The sequence below is a fragment of the Pempheris klunzingeri genome, chromosome 9, assembly GCF_042242105.1.
Source record: "Pempheris klunzingeri isolate RE-2024b chromosome 9, fPemKlu1.hap1, whole genome shotgun sequence".
Lineage (NCBI taxonomy): Eukaryota > Metazoa > Chordata > Actinopteri > Acropomatiformes > Pempheridae > Pempheris > Pempheris klunzingeri.
Window position 1 is genome coordinate 24,873,823 of NC_092020.1, and position 22,091 is coordinate 24,895,913.

At 43.1% G+C, this 22,091-nt stretch overlaps 1 protein-coding gene across 1 annotated transcript in view; it reads left to right on the forward strand.

Moving 5' to 3' along the window:
* slit3 (slit homolog 3 (Drosophila)) overlaps positions 1–22,091 on the forward strand; it is a 235,551-nt gene that overhangs the window by 164,889 nt on the left and 48,571 nt on the right. Inside the window, exons 7-14 of the mRNA XM_070836538.1 lie at positions 3,562–3,633; positions 7,476–7,639; positions 8,779–8,923; positions 12,155–12,226; positions 13,488–13,559; positions 14,767–14,838; positions 17,697–17,840; positions 18,455–18,618. Of these exons, the coding sequence (XP_070692639.1) occupies positions 3,562–3,633; positions 7,476–7,639; positions 8,779–8,923; positions 12,155–12,226; positions 13,488–13,559; positions 14,767–14,838; positions 17,697–17,840; positions 18,455–18,618 (905 nt within the window). The remainder of the gene's footprint in view (positions 1–3,561; positions 3,634–7,475; positions 7,640–8,778; positions 8,924–12,154; positions 12,227–13,487; positions 13,560–14,766; positions 14,839–17,696; positions 17,841–18,454; positions 18,619–22,091) is intronic.

Sequence of the window (22,091 nt, forward strand, 5' to 3'; positions counted from 1 at the left end):
AGTGCAGGATGGTGTGTTGGGATCTGTCAAGGCTGCAGGATTATAAAGCTTAGACAGACATAAGGTGGAGTGCAGAAACCAGTGGAAAGTCCCCATGTGGACCACTGGACCACTTGGACCACCGCTTCACACTGCAGGACCCGACTCAAAAGCAGCAGAAGCTCACAGGTGTTCAGTACACACAGCATTTAAAAAGAAATAGAATCTAGAATCTAAAAATAAGATGTTTCATCCCTTCTGGGGACTCAGCACACATCAGTTTAAGTGTTTAAGTTAAGTTTAATTTGTAATTTGAAGGCAAACTAACACTTTTTAGTAGTTTATCAAAGTCCTCACTTGGTAAGGTGATTCCACATTTACTCTTCTTTCTCAACATCAAATGCTGAACTACCTGTAACGATTTCTGTCTTCGCCTAAATGCACATATTCTTTTTACGGCCCCTTCATGTCCAAGGGTCCCTACGACTTTTTTAAGAGTGCAGCCGTGGCCAGAGGCGTGTAAAATAAGCTGGAGAAAAAGACGGCCACGATATAAAACATAGTTGTGGACTTCTAAATGATGTTTTTAGTGTTTATCTTGGCTTAAGTCTGTCCAGTCACTACTTTATTAAGGAGGAGAGCTGTGGAGGGGGGTTAAACGGAGTGAGCGGGAGAATAACTGACAGGGAAATTGCAGAGGGAAATTATTGTTATTTCACAATTAAATTATATATACTGGGTGGAATCACCCCTGACAGGGCTGACCATAGCAGCACTCCTGATGTGTGTGTGTCTATGTGAGAGCGAGTGTGAAACTCAATCCGCCTACCAAGGCCACTGAGGCTATACTGGCATGGAGGGGAATGTAGAAAGAGAATCGGAAGGGGAGAGAATTAAAGAGAAAGAAAAGTAGTAACATCAACAGAGTGAAGCAAAAACAGTCTATTTTAAGGCTGAGTGGGTGTTAGTGAAAACACAGCAAACCCCCGGCAATCACCCTATTTGGAACAGTTGTGACGACAGTGTGTAAAACAAACAATCCTTGATTTTTGTCAGCGAAATTCGAACCCTCGCTGTGGTCACACTGTATGTTTAGGCACAAACATATTGCAGATGCTGTAAAAGAAAAGAAAAACCCTCTCATCTCAAATTTGGGCCATTTGTCAGGGAGAACGCTGACCTTGTCCTTGTCAGAAAGCATTAAAAACACATTGTCAAACGTGAAAAATGAATGGGGGTTGGGTTCTAAAAAAAAAAAAAAAATGGCCGCTCAGTCTTCATTCGTCCTGAAACAATGACTCTTTGAATACACAAGGTTTCGGGTGATATGTAAAGTAAACTAGCTCCACTTTCTATCCAGTGAAATTAATGATCCGTGAAACTCGGGCAAAAACAAAGCAAAGGGTTGCGTTGGCTCGTGTTGATGTTGGCGTCCACAAGCCACCAGAAAAATTATACTGTAGTATAAATTTTAGAAATCCCTGGACTTTGAATGCAACATGGATCTCTCATTTTTCAGGGCAGTTTCAGCGCTTAATTTTTCCTGTGAAAATCTGACTCTGAGCCATTTGAACAGCATCATAAGTTATAATGAGGGGGTCATTATTTTTTATTTTTTTGCTGTGTTTGGTTGTATTTCTACCAAAAAGTCAGTACGGAAATGTGTCTGTTTATTGTTTGAATCAATAACACAAAGATTTTGGCTGATTTTTGCTGATTGCAGGTCAAAGTTCATCCATCTACTGTCTTTATTTAAATATTGCCAATTTCTTTGCTTTGCTTTCTAACTCTGGAAGCAGTTTTTTGGATATGTAAATGCTGAAAGCTGCCTGGTGTCGTCTTGCATCAAGAAACAATAAATTTTTAGGGTGAAAATAGTTTTAAACCAAACTGCTCTTTGCTTTGAACGTCCAAGATCTTGTGGTGAAAGTCAGTAAAACTAAAAAAGCCTTGAGAGTCTTGTTTGCAGCCTACAAGTACTTCTGAGTATTTACTCTGTTTTTCACATCATGTTCATCCTATTATGTCCACATGATGCCAGTTGTATGCCTTCGTCCGGTCTTGTGTTTCACCGTACTGTAGTTTTAATGGCGGCGGCCGTGAGGGACCTGCTGGTCCTCTGATGTATTTCCCCTCCCCGCCAGTGTTTTGTATATGCAGCTTTACCAGCTTGTATGAGTGTGTCAGTGCCATGTGATCCCCCTGTGGCTTGCTTTGATGGAATAGTCGTCTTTTCTGCATTTTTTCCCTCTGCTCTCATTTCAGTCTCCATTTCAGTACATGAAAACCACAGACAATCAATAGGCATTGTGTTTCTTCAACACACCTAGTGGGATTGCTTTTGTGTGTGTGTGTGTGTGTGTGTGTGTGTTTGGTTTTAATGACAGTCAACCTTGTTTTTCATTCCACTCCAGGTCGATACTACATATGAGACAGAGTGTAGTTTATGAGAGAGCTAATAGTCAGAGACAGCTGTGACCTGCTTATGAGTTTGAAATGGAAGAAACACAGATGAAGCGGTGTTTGTGTGTGTGTGTGTGTGTGTGTGTGTGTGTGTGTGTGTGTGTGTGTGTGCATATCAATAAATAATGAGTTAAAACTCCATGTGATGTGATGACTTGGCACAACAGCAGCACCCTGGACAGAAGGTCAGCATTTACAAATGCAGTGTGTTGCAGTTTTGATAATGTTTGAAATAGAACCAGTGTTTTATTTCAATTCAAATTAAGTCCGTTTTATTCATATAAACCAGAATTACAAATGTGACCTAGTGGGCATCATACAAAACATCTATCCTTTAGCTTCGATAAAGAAAAGCTCCACTTTAGCAGTAAAAAAAGCAGAAACCTCAGAAAAAGGACAATAATTGTTATTAAAACTCTTGAAAAACATTTTTCCCTTTAGTTTCTAAAATGTTTTGCCAGTGCACTTTTTTACTGTCACCGTAGGAGTCGACTGAAACACTGGTGAGCGATAAAAGTTGGTATTTTACTGAGAGCTTAGGAAAACAGATTTTGTGCTACACTTCCAAATGAAATGTCTTTTTTTATCGACAGTGTCTAATTTAGTGAAGCCGTTGTGTTTTTCTACTTTACACTGATCTATAAAAGACAAAAAGGTATTTTAATACATCAGGAGGCCAGTTTCTTTCTGGCTTGTGTCCCCTTAAAACTAAGTTATATCTTCTGTCTGACATTGTCGTATTGTCCTGCGAGTGAGTTTCTTTTCTCAGATTGTTTAATTTAAATAACTTTCCAGAGCTTGAAGGGATAAAACTATCCAATATTCCACAAGAAAATATCATGTAAAAGCCTTGAGGTTAATTTCACAACCATTTGGAGCCACCGCCTTAGACAAATCCTCTTAGTTATTAAACTTGGTTATTTTAAGTTTGACTCTTTTTCTCCGTGAGAGGTCAGGAGAGAAGGTGACAGGGACTTGAACCTGTTTTCTGGAGACGATTTGATTTGACTTGCGTCAGAGTTTCAACCACCAGAGCGAAGATGTGGCTTCTTTTTCTAACAATCTGTTTTTCTCTTTGCGCTCCCTTTCCCCCTCTCTGCTCTCTGTTCCTCCGGCCAGCACCCTCAACAACAACAACATCACCCTCATCCCCCTGTCCAGCTTCAACCACATGCCCAAGCTGCGGACACTGTGAGTATAACGCACACACACACACACACACACACACACACACTCACACACACACACACACAGAAAACATTTACTACAGATAATCACACACATTGACTCTGTGGGTGCACATTAACTCACACACACTTTCACAGAGATGTGTCACTGTCTACTTTCATGCAAACTGAGCAACTACAGACATGCACTGCACACACATAAGTAATGCTCACTTACACACACACACACACACACACACACATGGCAGCAGGGTCTGTGTGTGATCATCTAATCATGCCATAATAAGAGACCAACTCTTCTATTGTTTCATGACTGTGAATAATCATGTGGCCATTACGTATACACACACACACACACACACACACACACACACACACAAAGAGACAGCTACAGTGACAGATATGTGCACACACACACACACACACACACACACACACACACACACACACACTTGAGTAATGGTAACCTCATTAATACCACAAGAAAGGCTTGTTTAGACTCTATAGTTCAATCTGCTTTGATTCATTAGGAGAAACCTCCTACTGATGTTACTGATGTGAGCACACACACACACACACACACACACACACACACACACACACACACACAGTCGTGATCCAACATGTATCCCAAACCATGCCTTCTGATTGATTAGAAGGGAGGCTTTGATTTGTGTGTATATGCTTCTTTCTGTCTGTTTTTCTGCATGTACTTGTGTGAGGGGGGACTCTTACTGTTGCCAAGGCGATTGCACGACATCTCAAGGGGGAAACTACCCATAATCCTTTTGGACTGTCTGAGAGGCAGACCATTGGTTGCATTCCTGCTGGCCACACTGGGGTCGAGTTCCGCCAAAAACCCAGCATGCACAGAAAGGGATTTCCTCCCCAAATCACCATTTTTAAGAGGCACTTGTGTGGTCAAGCAACCCCCGCTCAACATTCACAAATGGGGGGTTTTTCTAAAGACCCAACCGATCCGAACACGAGCAGGACAACAATTGCAGAAGTCCATTTATCTTTTACAGCCATTTTCTCTGTTCAGCTTTTTGAACGACAGCATCCATCAACAGCCAATTGCGCGGCAGGGTTTCTGTATTTCCTGCATACTGCCGCAGCTCGAAATCAGCCTTTTAAAATTGGATTCCATCAGCAGAGCAGCGACACAGTTGCCAGCAGACTGAGTGCAGGGTTACCAATATCCAATATCTTTTAATCAGAAGCCCTCGTCCGCCTGTGTTTTCTGTCAACACTGAGTGACTGTCTCCTCTGATTTCCTCGTTTGTCCTCATCTTTATTTCTCTCCTCCTCTTTGCTACGTGTGCAACCCCACTCTCATGTTTCTTATCTCCCTTTTCTTCCTTTTTCCTTACTCCCGTCACCAATTCTCTTTCTTGCCTTTCACTTCTCTCCGATCTTCCCATCGTTCTCATCATTCTCCCCTTTATGTTGCTTCCTCTATTTACATCTCTTCTCTCTCCTCTATTTCTTGTCCACTCCTCAGTCCATCCTCCTCCACTTTGTCCCTTCCACCACTCTTCCTCCTCCTCCTCCTCCTCCTCCTCCTCCTGTTCACTGCCTCCTCTGTATTCAATGTTGTGTCTGTTCTTTTCTCTGTTTTTTTTTTTTTTTGACACCTTCAGATTCCAGTATAAAATTTGCTGCTCTTAAAAAACTGACTCACTCAATCAAACGTTTAGAAATGTCCCTGAATTGATTAGCGGAGAAGTTCAAGAAGGGTGTGTGTGTGTGTGTGTGTGTGTGTGTGTGTGTGTGTGTGTGTGTGTGTGTGGATTAATTCCCCAGCCACCTTAATCTTTGATGTCTTCATGCAGCTGCTTTTATTTATATTCAGTGTCTTCTTATTCCTCATTCTCTCTCTCTCTCTCTCTCTCTCTCTCCATCCATTCATCCATCTCTTTATATCCTTTCCCTCCTTTCTCACTCTGTTACTGCAGCATCCATCTATTCTATTAACAGTAATAATATCACCTCATGATGTCTCTCATTCAGACACTTGAACCAATGAAAAGATTAGAAATCCCACTGCTTCTATCTCAGTGTGTGTGTGTGTGTGTGTGTGTGTGTGTGTGTGAGATTCACTGTACTTAAGATGTGCTCGGTAACCCTCTGGAGCAAACACGAACAATAAACACACACAGAGACGAACACACAAACAGCACCAGACACACACACACACTCACAGAAACGTCACATCACAATGCCCTAAGTCACCCGCAACCCATAAGCCCAACAAGCGCTATCAGTGACTTACAGCCACACACACACACACACACACACACACACACACACACACACTTACACACAAACAGCACTTTCTCGGCACCCCCTGCCTCTTCCCATTCTCCCCTGTGTTTTAATCCTACTTGTCAGTAATTAAGGCTGAGCCGGGGGTGGGCCGGGACGTGGCTATCTCCAGGCGGGGGTTTGACTATAAACTGGATTTATAATGGGAGAGCAGTATTAAAACCCACTGCCCCCGCTGCTAGCATCAATGAGCCCATCTCTGTTCCATAACAGGATTTGTCCTCTGCTTTATTACAAAGGGAGGCCTGTCTTCTGAAAGGCTAGATATCCCGGCTGGCATATAATACGCTGACAAGACATTCCGCTGTTCATCCGCCCTCCGTCTCCTCATCTCTCTCTCTCTCTCCCTGCTACTCTCTCCCTCTCTCTCTGTTGAGGTGTCAAATCCAGCCAGTGCAGCCTGTAGAGCCGCCCGAGGCGCTTAGTGTTGAAGAGTACCTTTTATTTAATGCTACAAGTGAATATGAAAAAGGCCGCTGGTGTGAAAAAGTTACTTGAAGTATAAATTGGTAAATGTAATTCTCATCAGCGTCCTGTGTAAAAATGTGTGGCGTTAACGTTTCTCAGTAACATCCAGCAGTAAGAGCAGATAGAGTCACTTTTTTTGTCCTCGTTTTGAAACATGCATCCCTGAAATTTGTGTCTTTACCTCACTACAGCCGACATAGATGGACTTTTTGTTTTTATCACTCGTGTTAAAAACTAAAATCTGAAAAATGCAGCAGTCACTTTCCAGAAATAAAAAACGGAGGTCAAATATGGGAAACAAAGACTGCAGGAAAAATGAGTTGCCTTTGAGATTTTCAAATGTTTTCAGTGCATCAAAAGTCATTGTCTGTCCAGATATGAATAAAATATGCATTTTTTTTTGTAATTTTGGCGAACTGACCCTTTAAAATGTCCTCATCCAGCTGAGACACAGTTCATGTAATCACAACATCTTCTGTCACAACGAAATCTGGCCAAGATGACCAGAAATACTCCAAAGAAATAAAAGGATCTTTCTCAATTTATTTATTTGCTCCATTTTTCTCCTCTTGCTCATTTTTTGCCTCTATTTCTCTCTTTATAATAATTTTCTCATCCTCGATTTTATTCTTTGTGTCCACTCTTTTCACTGCCTCAATTCTAATCTTCTCCTTCTCCTTTCTTTGTCTCCATCTCTCTCTCTTTTCTTTTCTTCTCGGCCTCAGTTTCTCTGAATAGATTGTGATTTAGCCGTCCGTGTCGTCCCTCCAAAAGGGAGTCATATTGTCACAGACCTCGGGGGAAATGAGAGCTGGGGATATTACCGTGTTTGTGTGTTTCACCTAAGCAACAGATGATCACCAATCCCGGCCAGGGACGGAAACTAGAACCTATTTGAATGCAGCGTTCACTCTCACTGAGTGGATGTGCTCAGTTTAACTTCACAGACTCTCTGAGAGACCTTTGCCTCTAGAGAGTGAACATGCAGTATATTAATTATAGAAATAACTCATCTCTCTCTCTCTCTCTCTCTCTCTCTCTATGTCTCAGGCGTCTGCACTCCAACAACCTACACTGTGACTGTCACCTGTCCTGGCTCTCTGATTGGCTCAGAGCCAGGCGAGGCTTGGCTCCCTTCACCCAGTGCATGGCCCCCGCCCACATGAGGGGCCTCAATGTCCCCGATGTGCAGAAGAAGGATTTTGTCTGCAATGGTGAGCTTACGTCCACACGAACACATGCAATATTCAGTTGAGCTGTCAAAGAGCGTGGCTGTACTCAGCGTGGCATGCACTACTGCTGAAGTCAGGATGTGACTGAAGGTGGTCATAAAAGAAAAAGCCATAAGTTGGCATGTTTTGGTTTCACCCAATATATTTTTTGAATTGGCTTTGGAACAGAACCCATGAAAATACTGTTTTAAAAGTCACCGGCTGTTGCTCCATTGCAGCTAACTACAATAACTACAATACTTTAAGGGTGTATTCACAGAATTGACCATCCAGGAGCACCGATTTGAAACAATCGGGGCAGACTCGTGGTTGAGATTCACGGTGAAGTGCTCTTGACAGGAGAGACTTTAACGACAGAGCTACACAAAGCAGCGAGTGTAATAAACATAAAGGCCATTACTACAGGCAGCACTGTTATCAACTCCAGACAGATCTGCATTGAGTTTAAAGCGCTGAGAGAATTACACCATACAGAGCGGCGTAATCAGCTAAAAGGCCAGTAGTGTTATCAGCTGCACAGAGTATAGGCGCTGTTTATATATAGGCCTCTGATTCAGCTCTCTGGGCTAATAGGCTGTCAGGCTGTGCTCTTTATTAGCCTGTAATCATGTCTTTTCTGCCTACATGCTGTACAATGTCCCAGTCTGTCTGTCTGTCTGTCTGTGCTCCTACTCTTCTGGCCCTATTTTCGCTATTTCTCCTCCTGCTTTATATTTTTATGTTCATATTGTGGCCCGATGATATTTGGCACCAATGTTCAGTATTTATTGCAGTTTCATACCAGAGGAATGTCATGTTTCCCCCAATGAATTGTATTCCTGGCAGGATGCAAATGTTTCTGAAACAACATGAAGATCATCGCGGGACAGCTAAACTTCCTGCTGAGAGAAACTGGGATGAAATATACGAAAACATCATAAAGAACTTCAGGAATAAAATACAAGCTAAAATTTGATGGCAGGATTTATATAACAGTAAATGTAGCCGCAGGCACGGAGGAATATCTTCTTCTCCTCCTCATATTTGGCACCAGACCGATGGAAGCGATCTCATATGCAAAACAATCAAAGCCAATCTTCCCAGAATCTGATATGTTTTTGTCTGCGTGTTGACGTCTGCAGGTCCGGCACAGACTGAGTCAAGGACTTGTGTTCCTCAGGTCGCCGTGTGTCCACCCAGCTGCACCTGCAACAACAACATAGTGGACTGTCGGCGTAAAGGCCTCACCGAAATCCCCGCCAACCTCCCCGAGGGCATCGTGGAGATGTAAGACTGATCGTCATTAGTGTGTGTTTCATGTGTGCTATCGACTGTTTGTGTTGTCTTTAAACGTGTGTGTGTCCTAATAATACTACAGTCTTCTCACACTTGTCTTTGCCTTTTAAAATGCATGCTGGCCACGCTCGGCCTTGTTGCAGTTAATTAGTTTCCCTTTTTTATTCACTGAACACAACATGTTTCACTGTTTTACTGGTTGTTTGTGTGTGAGTTGTGACTGTGATGTGCGAGGGAGACATTTATAATTAGAAAACTAGCAACAGCCACTTCAAAACAAGTTTGAATGCAAAGTAATAGCTGTAATCCAAACACACACACACACACACACATATGTTTACACACACACACAGTTTCATTGTGATCTTTAGACACTTTGATTCATTGTGATGGACCAGACCTCACATCTGACCCAGACTGTGTCACACTGTGGGTTTTGCAGTGGCGTCCTATTTCGATTGCAGCAAAGCTTTGTCTTTTTCAAAGCCGTACACTTTGCATCCTCTTTCTCTCTCTCCCTCCTCCTTTCTGTCTCTTAGACACATATTTAAACACACACACACACACACACACACACACACCACAGTGGGACGTGTTTGATATCCGTATTGATCGTTGTACCCTGTTTGTTTGTACAGAGGACAGCTGGTTGATTGCTCTGTGAGTAAGGAAGCAATTCTCCCCCGCAATGCTACACCAATACCCCTATACCTCCCCAGCATAAGTAATAGATCCACACTCACACACACACACACACCAATGCACACGCATATATGCAGACACACCGGTTTTGTTTGTGCACAAAGTACGTACTTGGGCGCAAATTATATGCACACACACACACACACACACACACACACACAGAGAGAGTCTGGGAGGGACAGGCATACACAGGCGATGTGATTGAGCTACAGGCACCAGAACATATCTGATGAAATCTTCAGGACACACACTCGCAGAATTAGCATTTGATCTATTATAACAAATGTTGTTGCCGCAGCCAGAGACAATAGAGTGTAATAGGATGATGTATTGTCAGTCCTCCAATAAAGACAAAGTCATTTTTCTGCATGCTGGTGGCATGGATCACTGCCAGATGTGTGTGTGTGTGTGTGTGTGTGTGTGTGTGTGTTTGTATCTACGCAGCATGCAACTGTGCACTTCCAAGTGTGTTTGTCTGTCTCTTCAAGTCACTGTTTTCATAAAGCAGGTTTGTCTTAAGGCATTCATTAGAACATCAACAGGGATGTGATTGATTGATTGTGTGTGTGTGTGTGTGTGTGTGTGTGTGTGTGTGTGTGTGTGTGTGTGTGTGTGTGTGTGTGTGTGTGTGTGTGTGTGTGTGTGTGTGTGTGTGTGTGTGTGTGTGTGCACGCTGCCCCCTGTGAACATGCTGACCTGCCAATCCAGTCTCCTGTTAGAGCTATTGTTTAATCGCCGCGTCACCTTATCGATTTTTTTTTATATTGTCTCTTAAATGTCTTCCCTTTAATACATCCTTTGATATTGAGCCTCTAAGTGTCTTTGTCTCAACCTTGTTTTAAAGCCCCCAGATATAATTTGTTATCTATTGTTCGTGCAGATTGTCTTTGTCAATATCCGTAACATCCTTGATTCATTCTGACCCCTGAGTAGAGATGAGGCGTGAGCCAAGAAACAGGCACCTGTAAGGGGTTGGGTGGCGTTCAAAGCCAGGACTACGTAAGCGTTTCATTTTAAAAGCTCAAGTTAAAGCGCAGCAGTCACAAATTTGGGCAATAAATTCAACCAAATTGCATTTAATCCCAGCAAATGTGATCAAAACTTGGCTGTGACTCCATGTCAGGGTGGTCGTATCAAGCTGTGAAGTGACTTACAGCAGATAGATAGATAGATAGATAGATAGATAGATAGATAGATAGATAGATAGATAGATAGATAGATAGATAGATGGATAGATGGATAGAGTGGAGGCAGGCTGGGGGCTGAAGAGGAGGATGAGAGGAAGAAGATGGGTGGATTAATTCCCATTTATCATTCTGACAGCTGACCCTGTGGCTGGCCTTGGGACCTCACCACATCCTCCCCCTCTCTGATTTTTCCTCTCCTCTCCCCTGTTGACCACACTTTTCCACTCCTTTGATTTCTCCGTCGATTTCTCTCTTCTCATCCTTTTTTCCCCCCTTCTTTTCCTGCTGCACGCCCATGATGTTTTCTTATTCTCTTCACCTCCCTTTGCCTCCTTTACCACTCCCTTTCCCCCCCTGCGTCTCACCCCAGCGACAAGGAGGCATCAAGTATTCGATAAGAGTCACACACGCTGTAGATGAGTGTGTTGCTTCGATCATCAGGAGAGCAGGAACTTAACTACAGTACATTCTCCAAACGTGGGCTTTGTGCCTGGTTCTGATGGCTCCCAACATGATAATAGAGTAATACCACCAGTATGGTGTAATGAGTCTGCAGTCTTCCAGAGAAAGAGATGTAATAAATTCCCTTTGGCCCTTAGCCTGAAAAAGTTGAGGGATCTAATGTGTTCATGAATACTGTCTGGCTGCATTTAAAGGGGAGAGCGTTGCTGCTCGATCAAAGGAATGTATGAAACTTTCAAATAAAAAATAAGATGAATTATGATTGGAAAATGAAAATTGCTAATGTATTGGTGCCAGTTGCAGTTAAACCAGTTGCACCATGTGCAAAGTGTGCACTGAAAGCTGTATTTTACTGTGGTTGAGTGACAGCAAGTTTGGTATACCCTGTTAGCTGGTTGTCATATTTTGCCATTGGAAACATTTATTCTCACAGAATCAGAGGGTTGGTCGTACGTGAGCTCATTACTGCTGTGCTGCACAGTTCAAACTCAACGTTTCACACTGGGTGACCTTGACCAGCCGCTCCTGCAAAGCACTTACCAACCTGCAGAAATTTTGTGTAGCTGTTGATTGCAACAGTCACCTTTTGAACTTTGTGTGCACTTGTGCTTAGCTGAGGTTGTGAGGCACACAGGACTTCGTGATAACCCAGGATTCCTCTGTCCTTGGTGGAATTAAATATTGAAAGGAAAGAAAATTAACTCATAATCTTATGCATGACATGATGTTGTTGAAATTGTATTTAAATTTTCTCATTGTGTGTTTTAGCGGTACTTTGCTCTTCTAATTAATTATCATTATTAAGATCATCTAACTCCCTCTTTTCTCTCTCCCTCCCTCCCCCTCTTGTTTGCTCACTTTCTTCTCTCAGTCGTTTGGAGCAGAACTTGATTAAAAGTGTCCCAGCAGGAGCTTTTTCCGCCTACAAGAAGCTCAAGAGGATGTAAGTCTGTCTGAATAAAGTGCACACGCTCTCAAACTCACACACACTTGTACACACATGCACACGCTGATGGTGGTTGGCAAGCACGCAAACATTACACATACACACAATGCGAGCATATACGCATGACTTAACTAAGATTAAGACCACGGCAGTAAGTTCATTCATTCATTTTTTTTAATACAGCCGTATGATACGCATGATGATGAGTTTAAGTTTCATGTGCATTAACCCCTCAATCTTTAATGTAGACCAAAAATAAAGCAGACCCATTATAGCACCTTGGGGCACTCCGAAGTTAAGTAAGCTCCTAAAGCTCTGTCTCACTGCAGTAATCTATAGCTATATGCTTTCTGAGCTTAAACTAATAGTCTGATAAAGGTACATTAAAGGTTTTGCAAGGATTTAAACCATTGCAGACAACTTGGTAATAATGTAATACAAATATTTTTTATCTTTTAAGGAATGTAAAACAGAAATGAAACAATAAATTCTGCAGAAACTTTAACAAATAAAGATGCAAATTGTCCTCATCTTCACATTTTCTACTGTTTATCTTTAATAAAGCAGTTATCTCAGTAGATGAAATTGGTTTGAACCTCGAACTGTGATTAACAGACACATAATCAGCTACTGAATCTATAACATTTACAGACTGCGAGCAATAGTGCCGGAGTTCAAACCACCGCGCACACACACACACACACACACATACACTTGCACGGTTCTTCTCTTCTTGTCTCTTTCACTCACACCCACAGACATAAAGCTCACTCGTGAAAAATGTCCTTCTCATGCAAATGCCTGAAAACGCCAGACTTGCAGACTTGTGCAAGGTTGTAAGGTTATCCGCCCACACCCACACACACCCACGCTAACACACACACACACACACACTCACTCTTAACCTCCACAGAAGTATTAAATAATGTATCTTACAGCGGTGGAAGAGAATGACATGAACTGCACTTAACATGCCACTGCTTCCAGTTCCTCTCTCTCTCCCTCCCGTCACTTCACTTCTTCCCCCCAACTCTGTCCATCACTCTCTCACTCCCGTCTCTCTCCATCATTTACGTACATATTCGGCCCTTCTGTCCTCTTGCCTTGACCTCTGCTGATGTATTCTCTCATGATCATTTGTCAGACAGTTCTAGGACATTCACACAGAATGAACCCCATTACTGTGTACTACAGTAATGCACTTATCTCTCTCTCCCCCTCTCTCTCTCTCTCTCTCTCTCTCTCTCTCTCCCCCCAGTGACTTGAGTAAGAACCAGATTTCTGACATTGCAGCAGATGCTTTCAGCGGCCTTCGCTCACTCACCTCACTGTAAGTATGACACACACACACACACACACACACACATCCCCAGACAGGAAGGTAATTGCGTTTCCAGACATTTAGCAAATAAAAATGTTGTCGCTGTCGATGTTGACAACTGGACCACAATGCAGCAGTGTGTGTATATATGTTGTCTGTGTGTCTTTGTATTGGCTTGTGTGTGTGTGTGTGTGTGTGTGTGTGTAATCGTACGTGCCTGTAATCGCTGAGGGTGAATGTGATAAGAACATGAAGGACAGTTTAATTTGAATCAATCTGGAGCATGAAAATGAGACAGACAGACAGACAAGAAGGGGCAGACAAGGTGAACTCTACTGGTGTTTAAACTGAACACACACACACACACACACACACACACACACACACACTCACAACACAGTCACAACACACACTCACAACGAGAATGTCGTTTCTGCAGTAGCAGCCAGCTGAGGCGGGATGTAGCAAAATATGAAATTGCTCAAGTGAATTAAATGGTTGCAACTGCAGTTGGAAGCCAATCTCAAACGTAATTTCATTTTTTTGACAATCAAATGAGATAACTGGTCCAACAGTGTGTGTTGGCAGAAAACGCCTTAATGCAGAAAAGATTGAGTGCTGTGCATGTGTCTTTTACTGTAACACTCCTTCAGTTCTTGTCCCTAAAATAGTTTTTCCAGCTCAGTGCTTTTATATTTACTTACTGTCTTAGGAAAGCTGAATGCTTTGAATTTTATGGTGAATGTTTTTGTCAAGGAAATACATCAATAACACTAAAGGACAAACTGGTTTACGGTATAATTTCTAATGGTTTTTTGTATTTAAATGTCATTAACCAGTGTCCATATCTCCATAGCTAATGATATATCTTGCAATAATGTAAATTTAAGAGTTTTTTCTTTATTCTCTCTTGAAAAACTGTTTGTTTTGGTTTTTCTTATTTAAAGACAAGTTCACATTTTGTATAGTTGTGGTTTTTGTAGGACCGTCACTAAAGCATTGGATGTGCAGGCTATTTTCTGCTGAAACATGACAAATGACTTAATATAGGCATCAGACTTTGGTGCTGCACTGACTGTACCTGTATGTTGTGTATGTCGAACATGTGACGGTGCCTCATGGCTAGTGCAGCTTCAGCCCACATGAGTCTTAACGTGTGAGGACAGGCTTGTAAACACTGTGACCTAAATGATGTTGTTGTGTCCGTCCTGTGCAGGGTGTTGTACGGCAACAAGATCACAGAGCTGCCCAAGGGATTGTTTGATGGACTGGTTTCCCTGCAGCTACTGTAAGTACTGTCTGTCTGTGTGGTCTGTTGTCATGTGTATGCCGTATGTGTGTGGTCCCGCCTGAAAACCATGAAATACATTATTCAGCAAACAAAAGAACATCACACTCAAACACGGGATGAGCTACCGCAGGAGCACTGTATTGTTGTGGACTTTTAACGGTGCGGTCTGAAGTTCTGCTTCCAAAAAACATGACAGAAATAAAGTCAGAACAAAGGATCATAACTACTGTGTGGTATAATTTACAGTATGGAACTGAGGTTTTGTGTGGAAACAAATCAGGATCTGGAGGATATCCTCAGTCAGTGTCGGTAAATATGAAAAACACTGTTATGGAAACATCCTGGCACTCTCAAAGTGAATCCTTAAAAAGGTATCAGACTTTATTTATCTCACTTGTCCTTTAATCTTAAAGCCTCCATGTCGGCTCCAGTTGAAGCGTCATAATGGTAAGTGGGTTTGGCTGCACATCAGTGTTCACTTCGGTGTTGTAGTTAATTCCCTCTGATGAGATGATTTGGTGACTTGGCATCAGAAAGTCATATCTACGGTACATTACCTTTGTACCATAATCACAAATAGGACCAATATAATAGGCCCTTATTGCTTCAATATACGGTATGGTGGTAATTTTATGAGAGAAAATCTTGCTAATCATTGCTATGGCGCACTGGCACGCTATAGTAGAATCCTCCATTCGTGCATTAACCCTCCATCTGTCCTGCATCGCGTGTGAGTGTCCGCGTACAGAAAAGTCTTTTTGAAATGATAAACATGAACCAAATTGGTGCGCTGTAATAAAACTGTAATCTCCCAGAGTTCGTCTAACATTTAGTGTCTTAAGAGGAGGAAAACTATTAATTCTGAATAATTCCTCATGGGCAAAGGTCCAAACTGCTGCAGTGGTTCAGCATGCAGTAAAAAATTGTGGCTCCTGTAACGGCTACATTGGTACTGTATGTGGCATATGGTCCTCGGAAATGCCGCAGTCCGCTGCAGAAACAGCTAATGTGCTGGGCTTTTCCATCGTAAAGTGAAGCGAAGCAAAGAGAATGAGGATGAGTGAATCTAACCCACAAACACCTTTTACGGGCTTTGGTGGATCATTGGAATGCATGGTGCATAGTCAGACACAGAGTGAAGGAAGGGGGAAGGGGGAGGATGGATGGATGGATGGATGGATGGATGGAGGGGGAAAGATGGAGAAAGGCTATAGCCATATGGAAGACGACAGCATGTGAAACACACACACATGCAGGTAAGATTGGAGGAGAGAGTGAAGCCCAAACAGAGGGATGAAATGTGTGCTTCCATATCAGTAAACTGAATGTATGATGTGATGTTATTAGCATTTAGTTTCACAAAGCTGCCATCATAAAACACCAAAACTCTTAATGCTGTGCACACGTGCATGTGTGCATCTCTTAATGGGGGAAATCAAACCTGTTTTGTTACTGCCTCAATCAATGAATAAGTAAAGTACTGAGTGACTAGTTAATATTCATGTCTCACCACATCATTGGTCAATCCCACAAAGACACTGCCTGCGGGTGTTAGCGTTCGCTCAGTAGGCGTCAGGGAGGGAATATGTCTTTTAATATTTCGCCCGTCAAAGAAGAAAACCCTCCCATCTCTAGAAAGTCTGTCAGTCTGTCAGGAATTTTAAGAAGCCGTTACTTCCCCATCTAGTGAAATAGATGTAAATAATATATCGGCTTTGGCTGGTGGATCGGGCAGCGTGTCAGCCTTCCTTGACAAAGATGTGTTTATTGCTTTGTATAGCTACTGGTCTGCTGTTTATATTGTGTGCGCTGCCTTGTGTTACTGGTGCAGTTTCAAGTAATTAGTTCCCCCTGTGAGCTGCCTAATGAGGCGAGGATATGTCGCAGAGCAGCATGTGTGTGTGTGTGTGTGTGTGCATGTATCTGCCTGTGAGCACGTGCGTGTGCGTCTACGTGTACGTGGGCTGTGCGTCCATATAGCCGCTCGTTAGGATGACTCGAGATGATTAAGCTGAGCTGCTGTGCCAGACCCCGAGTTAGTCACCTGTCAGACAAAGAAAGGAAGGAGAGAAGAAGGACAAGAGGAATGAGAGCGAAAGCGAGTAACAAAGGTGGAGAATGAGACAGACAGACGAGACGTGGAAAAAAAGAAAATGCAGGCAAAAAGCTGTCAACTTGGCTGTATTAGCTGATGGAGTGCAGGTATGAAAGGACAGACAGAAGGAGGAAAGGGTGGAGGTGCAACCCTTTCCTGTCATTTACCTAATCCCTCTATCACATTTCTCATTTCCCTTTCTCTCCCTCCTCCTTTCTGGCTGCCAGACCCTTTCACTTAATTGTATATCTGTGTCACTTCAAATTAAATTTTCACCTGTCCCCTCACTGTCTCGCTCCATTATTCCCTCCATCCCTTCTCCATTCTTCTATCTTCTCTCTCTCCTCCTTCCTTCCTATCTTCCCCCCCTCACCATCTGCCTCTCCCATCAAAACAAGATATTACACTCGCACCCAACAGTAGATTTTCCCCCTCCTGCTCCAGAAGCAGAAAGTGAAAATATATAAAACCGCAATTTTCAGATTTATGTGTCACCACCAGACCAAAATATAATCATGCCTGTGTGGAGAGGGAAGGAGAGGCTGCAGGGAAGGACGGGGAAACAGCGGTGAGGATAAGAGGACAGGGGAGAAGAGAGGTGGTTTTGCAGCAGAGATGCATCTGAGGATAATAAATTATCTCATTATCTGAGTATGTGTGTTTATCCTTTGTTTGTGCAGTGCACAGAGATAATAAAGCTAAATAAGTAAAACAAATACAGATGAACAAGTGATGCTGAAGGCTCTTCTTTGTGTTTCAGGCTGCTGAATGCCAACAAAATCAACTGTTTGAGAGTCAACACCTTCCAAGACCTGCAGAACCTCAACCTGCTTTCGCTGTACGACAACAAGCTGCAAACCATCAGCAAAGGACTGTTCGCCCCTCTGCGCTCCATCAAGACTCTGTGAGTACAGCTGGTTTTCAGGAATTTGTCATGAATCCAGATGTCTCAATTAGAGCTGCAACAGTTCGGCGATTAATCGATCGTTTTTCAGTCGACGGAAAATTAATCAGCAACTATTTTCATTCAAAAAGGCCAAATATTTCCTGGTCGCAGCTTCTGAAATGTGATCTGTTTTTCTTTGTCAAATATGAAACGAGCATCCTTTTTCTTTTGGACAAAACAAGCTGTATTCTCACTATTTTTTACACGTTTAAACGTTTCACTAAAGGATTAAACGATGAATCGATGTTTGAACATGATTATTCAGACCTACAGAGGAAAGAAGCCACCCTACTGAGGACTAAACATGAATCCCTGCTATGTCTAGATCACTTATGTATATCAAGTAGTGCCTGCAATACTTTGATATTAGATATTGGTGTTGATGATACAGTAACTGTGCACTTCTTCTCTTTGTAAGAGATTTGATGGGTTTTGGCTCAGTTGAGTGTTATTTTGCATCAAGCAGCGATGACAAGAGCAAAACGGCGCCTGTAGTCACTGTGCCGTCTTCCTCTTTACCCGTTCCCATGGCAAACCCATCTTGTCCGCTCTTCTCTCCCTCTCTCCACCAGTCATCTGGCCCAGAATCCCTTTATGTGTGACTGTCACCTGAAGTGGCTGGCTGACTACCTGTTTGACAACCCTATTGAGACCAGCGGAGCGCGCTGCAGCCACCCCAGGCGGCTGGCTAACAAACGCATTAGCCAGGTGAAAGGCAAGAAGTTCAGGTGCACAGGTAGGAGATGACTTCACCACACACGCCTAAACACACACGTAGGGAGTCGCCTCTGAAGCTTTAATGAAGAGTGTCGAGATGTACGCGAGAACACATTATAAATACATGCAGTTTTATGTGCAATTACACACTGACATTGACATTTGTTTACTAAAACACACACACAAGCGGCCGTGTGCAGCCTCTATCTCTCTCTGTGGTGGTATTGTATTACTGTTATTTCCTTCGATACGAGCCAGGGGTCTCACTTATTACAACACAGGCCAATTCAGTATAGTGAGGCAGCACAATAACTAACCCAGCAGGGACCGGCCATAGACTGTAATCACCCACTTGTGTGAGCGTGTCAGCGAGTGTGTGTGTGTGTGTGTGTGTGTGTGTGTGTGTGTGTGAGACGTAACATCTTCAGTGGCTCCTCACGTTGTTTTCCATTGCCTTCAATATTAAGCCTTTTTATGGATTGTGTATGAAAAATTAATGTTTGAAATCCCCTCACAGACATTTTACAAACTATTTGAATTGAGCTAGCATGGTGGAGTAAGCACACCATTGGTTTACAGGGCAGCAGCAGTTAGTTTAACCTTGTATTGAGTCCGATTGTGTAATAATATCATGAGAAGTGGTTGAAAAATGGCTGCTTTTACTTCTCTTTAATAAGCAGCAGCATTTCTTGTGATATAATATCATGATATCTTGTGTTTTCTCTCTAAAATGGTGAAATAGGAAGCGCATTAAAGATTTTTGAGCACTAAAACAATTGTTTCCAGCACAGTCATCTCAGCTGCATTCGTGTGCTGTTAAAAGTGAGATTTTCACCCCTCCTGTCCTCTAAAAATGATCTGGCACCCAACAATAACAGCATAAATAACACTATTAAATGTGGAGGGCTTTTATCCAAAGTGCTTTGCAGTATCATGAGCACAAGTGGTACATTTTTAGCAGGGGGAAGGTCTCGGTGGTGAGCGAGCCCCTAATGTTAGCGCTCTGCCCACGGAGCTATCAGGATAACTAGATTACAAATGCTCCTAAAGCTGGTTACGGCGGTGCTCTCTGCTTCAGCCCTTCCTCTCTGCAGTCCCATGCCTCTCCTTGCACCTCCTCTTCCTCTCTGGACCGCTGTGGACAGTTTTTCGCTATTGGTGGGCAGTTCTCTGGTCCCGTCCCCCCTGCCTGTGTGGATCTGCAGCTGTCTGTTGCCTCTCCCATCCTGTATGGACCCTGCTCCCTGACTGATTGGTGCAGCTCCCTGTTGCCCCGCCTTCCTCCTGTGTGGACCTGCATTCTGATTGGTTCGTGCAGCTGTCTCTTGTGCTTGATCTAACCATGTGGCCCCGCCTACTGTGACATCACATGGTTCCGTCAAGCGCCAGGGACCGCCCAGCACACACCCACCTGCCTCTCCCGGCCAATCACATGCCTCGGAGCAAAAAGGGCTAAATACTCGACCTCTGTCTGTTTGCATTCAATGTGCAGGGCTACAACTGTGCATCGCCGAGCCATTGGCAAGTAATCTAACATCAAAATATCCAAATCAGTGACGACTACAAGTAATTGAAGACATTCGGAAGCATTGTTAGCTTCAGTGTTGTTTCCTGTGGGAAGTACTAATATGTCTTTGGAGGGGTCTCGATCCACATGAAGAAAAGCGCTTTGTTTCACTGCAGTCACGCCAGATTCTGCTTCCTTTTCATTTCATTGCCGAACTGGGAAAATCGATGAGCGAATCTGTGCTCCTAAGCCTCTACGCTCCCAGGATCCCATGTTCCCCAGCTCAGTACCATCATCTTAATATGACACGTTTAACTAACTCCAACCTCCTAACCCCGATGTTACAATGCATGAGTGTGCAGGGATCAATAACACAGAAAATAAAGAGAATTTACTGTTTGGTGAGGCTGGTCAAACTGTCTGCCGAGATAGAGAACGTATATCGAACCTTTCTATGCACTGACTACCACAAGGTGTCCAACACCAACCACAGATGAATAAAGAGTTAAGAAGAGCAAACAGTAGACAGATTATATTATACTGTAAAGACGATATGTAGAAGATTAGTAATGTTATTGTATTTGTAAGTCTTTTAAATCACTAGGAAGACTGTAAAGTGTTTCTATGAGGGGAATGTAGAGCTGGGGAGCACTGGACCGCGGGGCCTTGGGTACACAGGGATGACCCAGCTAAGACGTTCTTGTCCGGGTCACTGTGTTTAAACGTTGGCTCTCATGGGACTGAGCGCTCACTCTGGAAATCCAGTTCGTAGCCTTGTTGTAGTAACGCATGGTGAGATAATACACGTCTTGGCTGTAGTGAGTGCAGGACGATGACAGAAGTGTTTGATAAGAAGCTTTATGTACAATATGGTGTCAGCCCCTGACCATGCTAGCTCCTGCGGTACATACACTCACACTTTTTCCTCTCCCACCTGTTTTTCGCTACAACATGCGAGTAAATTCTGTGTGGTAAAGTCTGGTCTGGCCGAACCTGTGCACCTTTACACCGTTGTCAAATTGCCCGATGGCATGGCAGTGCTTCAGTGGCTAGTGTGGCTGCTCCCGCCACCTTCGTACAGGCCGCTTCACCCTTTTCTGCTCCAGGAACTTTGAAGAAGAGAAAACTAAAGCTAATACCGTTATACAGGTTTCATCATTCTGTCAGTCTTTCTTTTAGTATATAAAATCCCTCTCACCCCCAATTCTTTGCTCTCTTCTGTACTTGCTCCTTTGCTTTTTCCTCTCTGTCAACGTGCCAGCCAACAAGGCTTTGTGGCAGCCCAGAGATATCATTTTAAAATATTCTGCCACTAACCTTTCACTTCCCCAAGCAGACAAACACCGTTCGAACAGCGGTAATCATTTACTTCAGTTCAAATCAAGGTTGCTCATTGAAAATGGCCTCTCTATAGGCGGCTTCAGCTCCGTGAGCCATAAAAGGTGTGTGCCAGGAGAGTGGTTACAGAGAATGAAAGAAGTAGTAGATGTCGGTGCCAACGTGAGAGCGGCCTGATAGGAGAGTGCTGTAAAACAGAAAAGGTTCAATTGACAGAGAGCAGATAGACAAATAAGGTTGGAAAGAGGGAAAGAGGGAAAGAGGAAGAGGTAATGATGATCGTGAGAACCGTAAAGAGTTCCTGTGGTGCACAAATACATGTGCTGCATGATGTAAACCAGCTCTATTCCACAGGCACTCGCCGTCATACATAATATCTGCTCATATTATATCTAAATAACAGAAGTGGGCTCTGGCTCACCTTGTTAAACAAAAACATCGAGGGGTTAAACCACATTTATCTCCAAAAGGATTCTATAAAACCACACGGATCTCCCTTTGTTAATTTGATTTACAGAGTTAGCCGTCCCTGCTTCGGCACGGTGCAGGCAGCCTGCTCTTTTTAATAGATGAGGTACTGTTCAGTCAGGTCTTTCAAATGACTGGTGGGCTAATTATGTTTTACAACCTTTGACAGCTGAAATTAG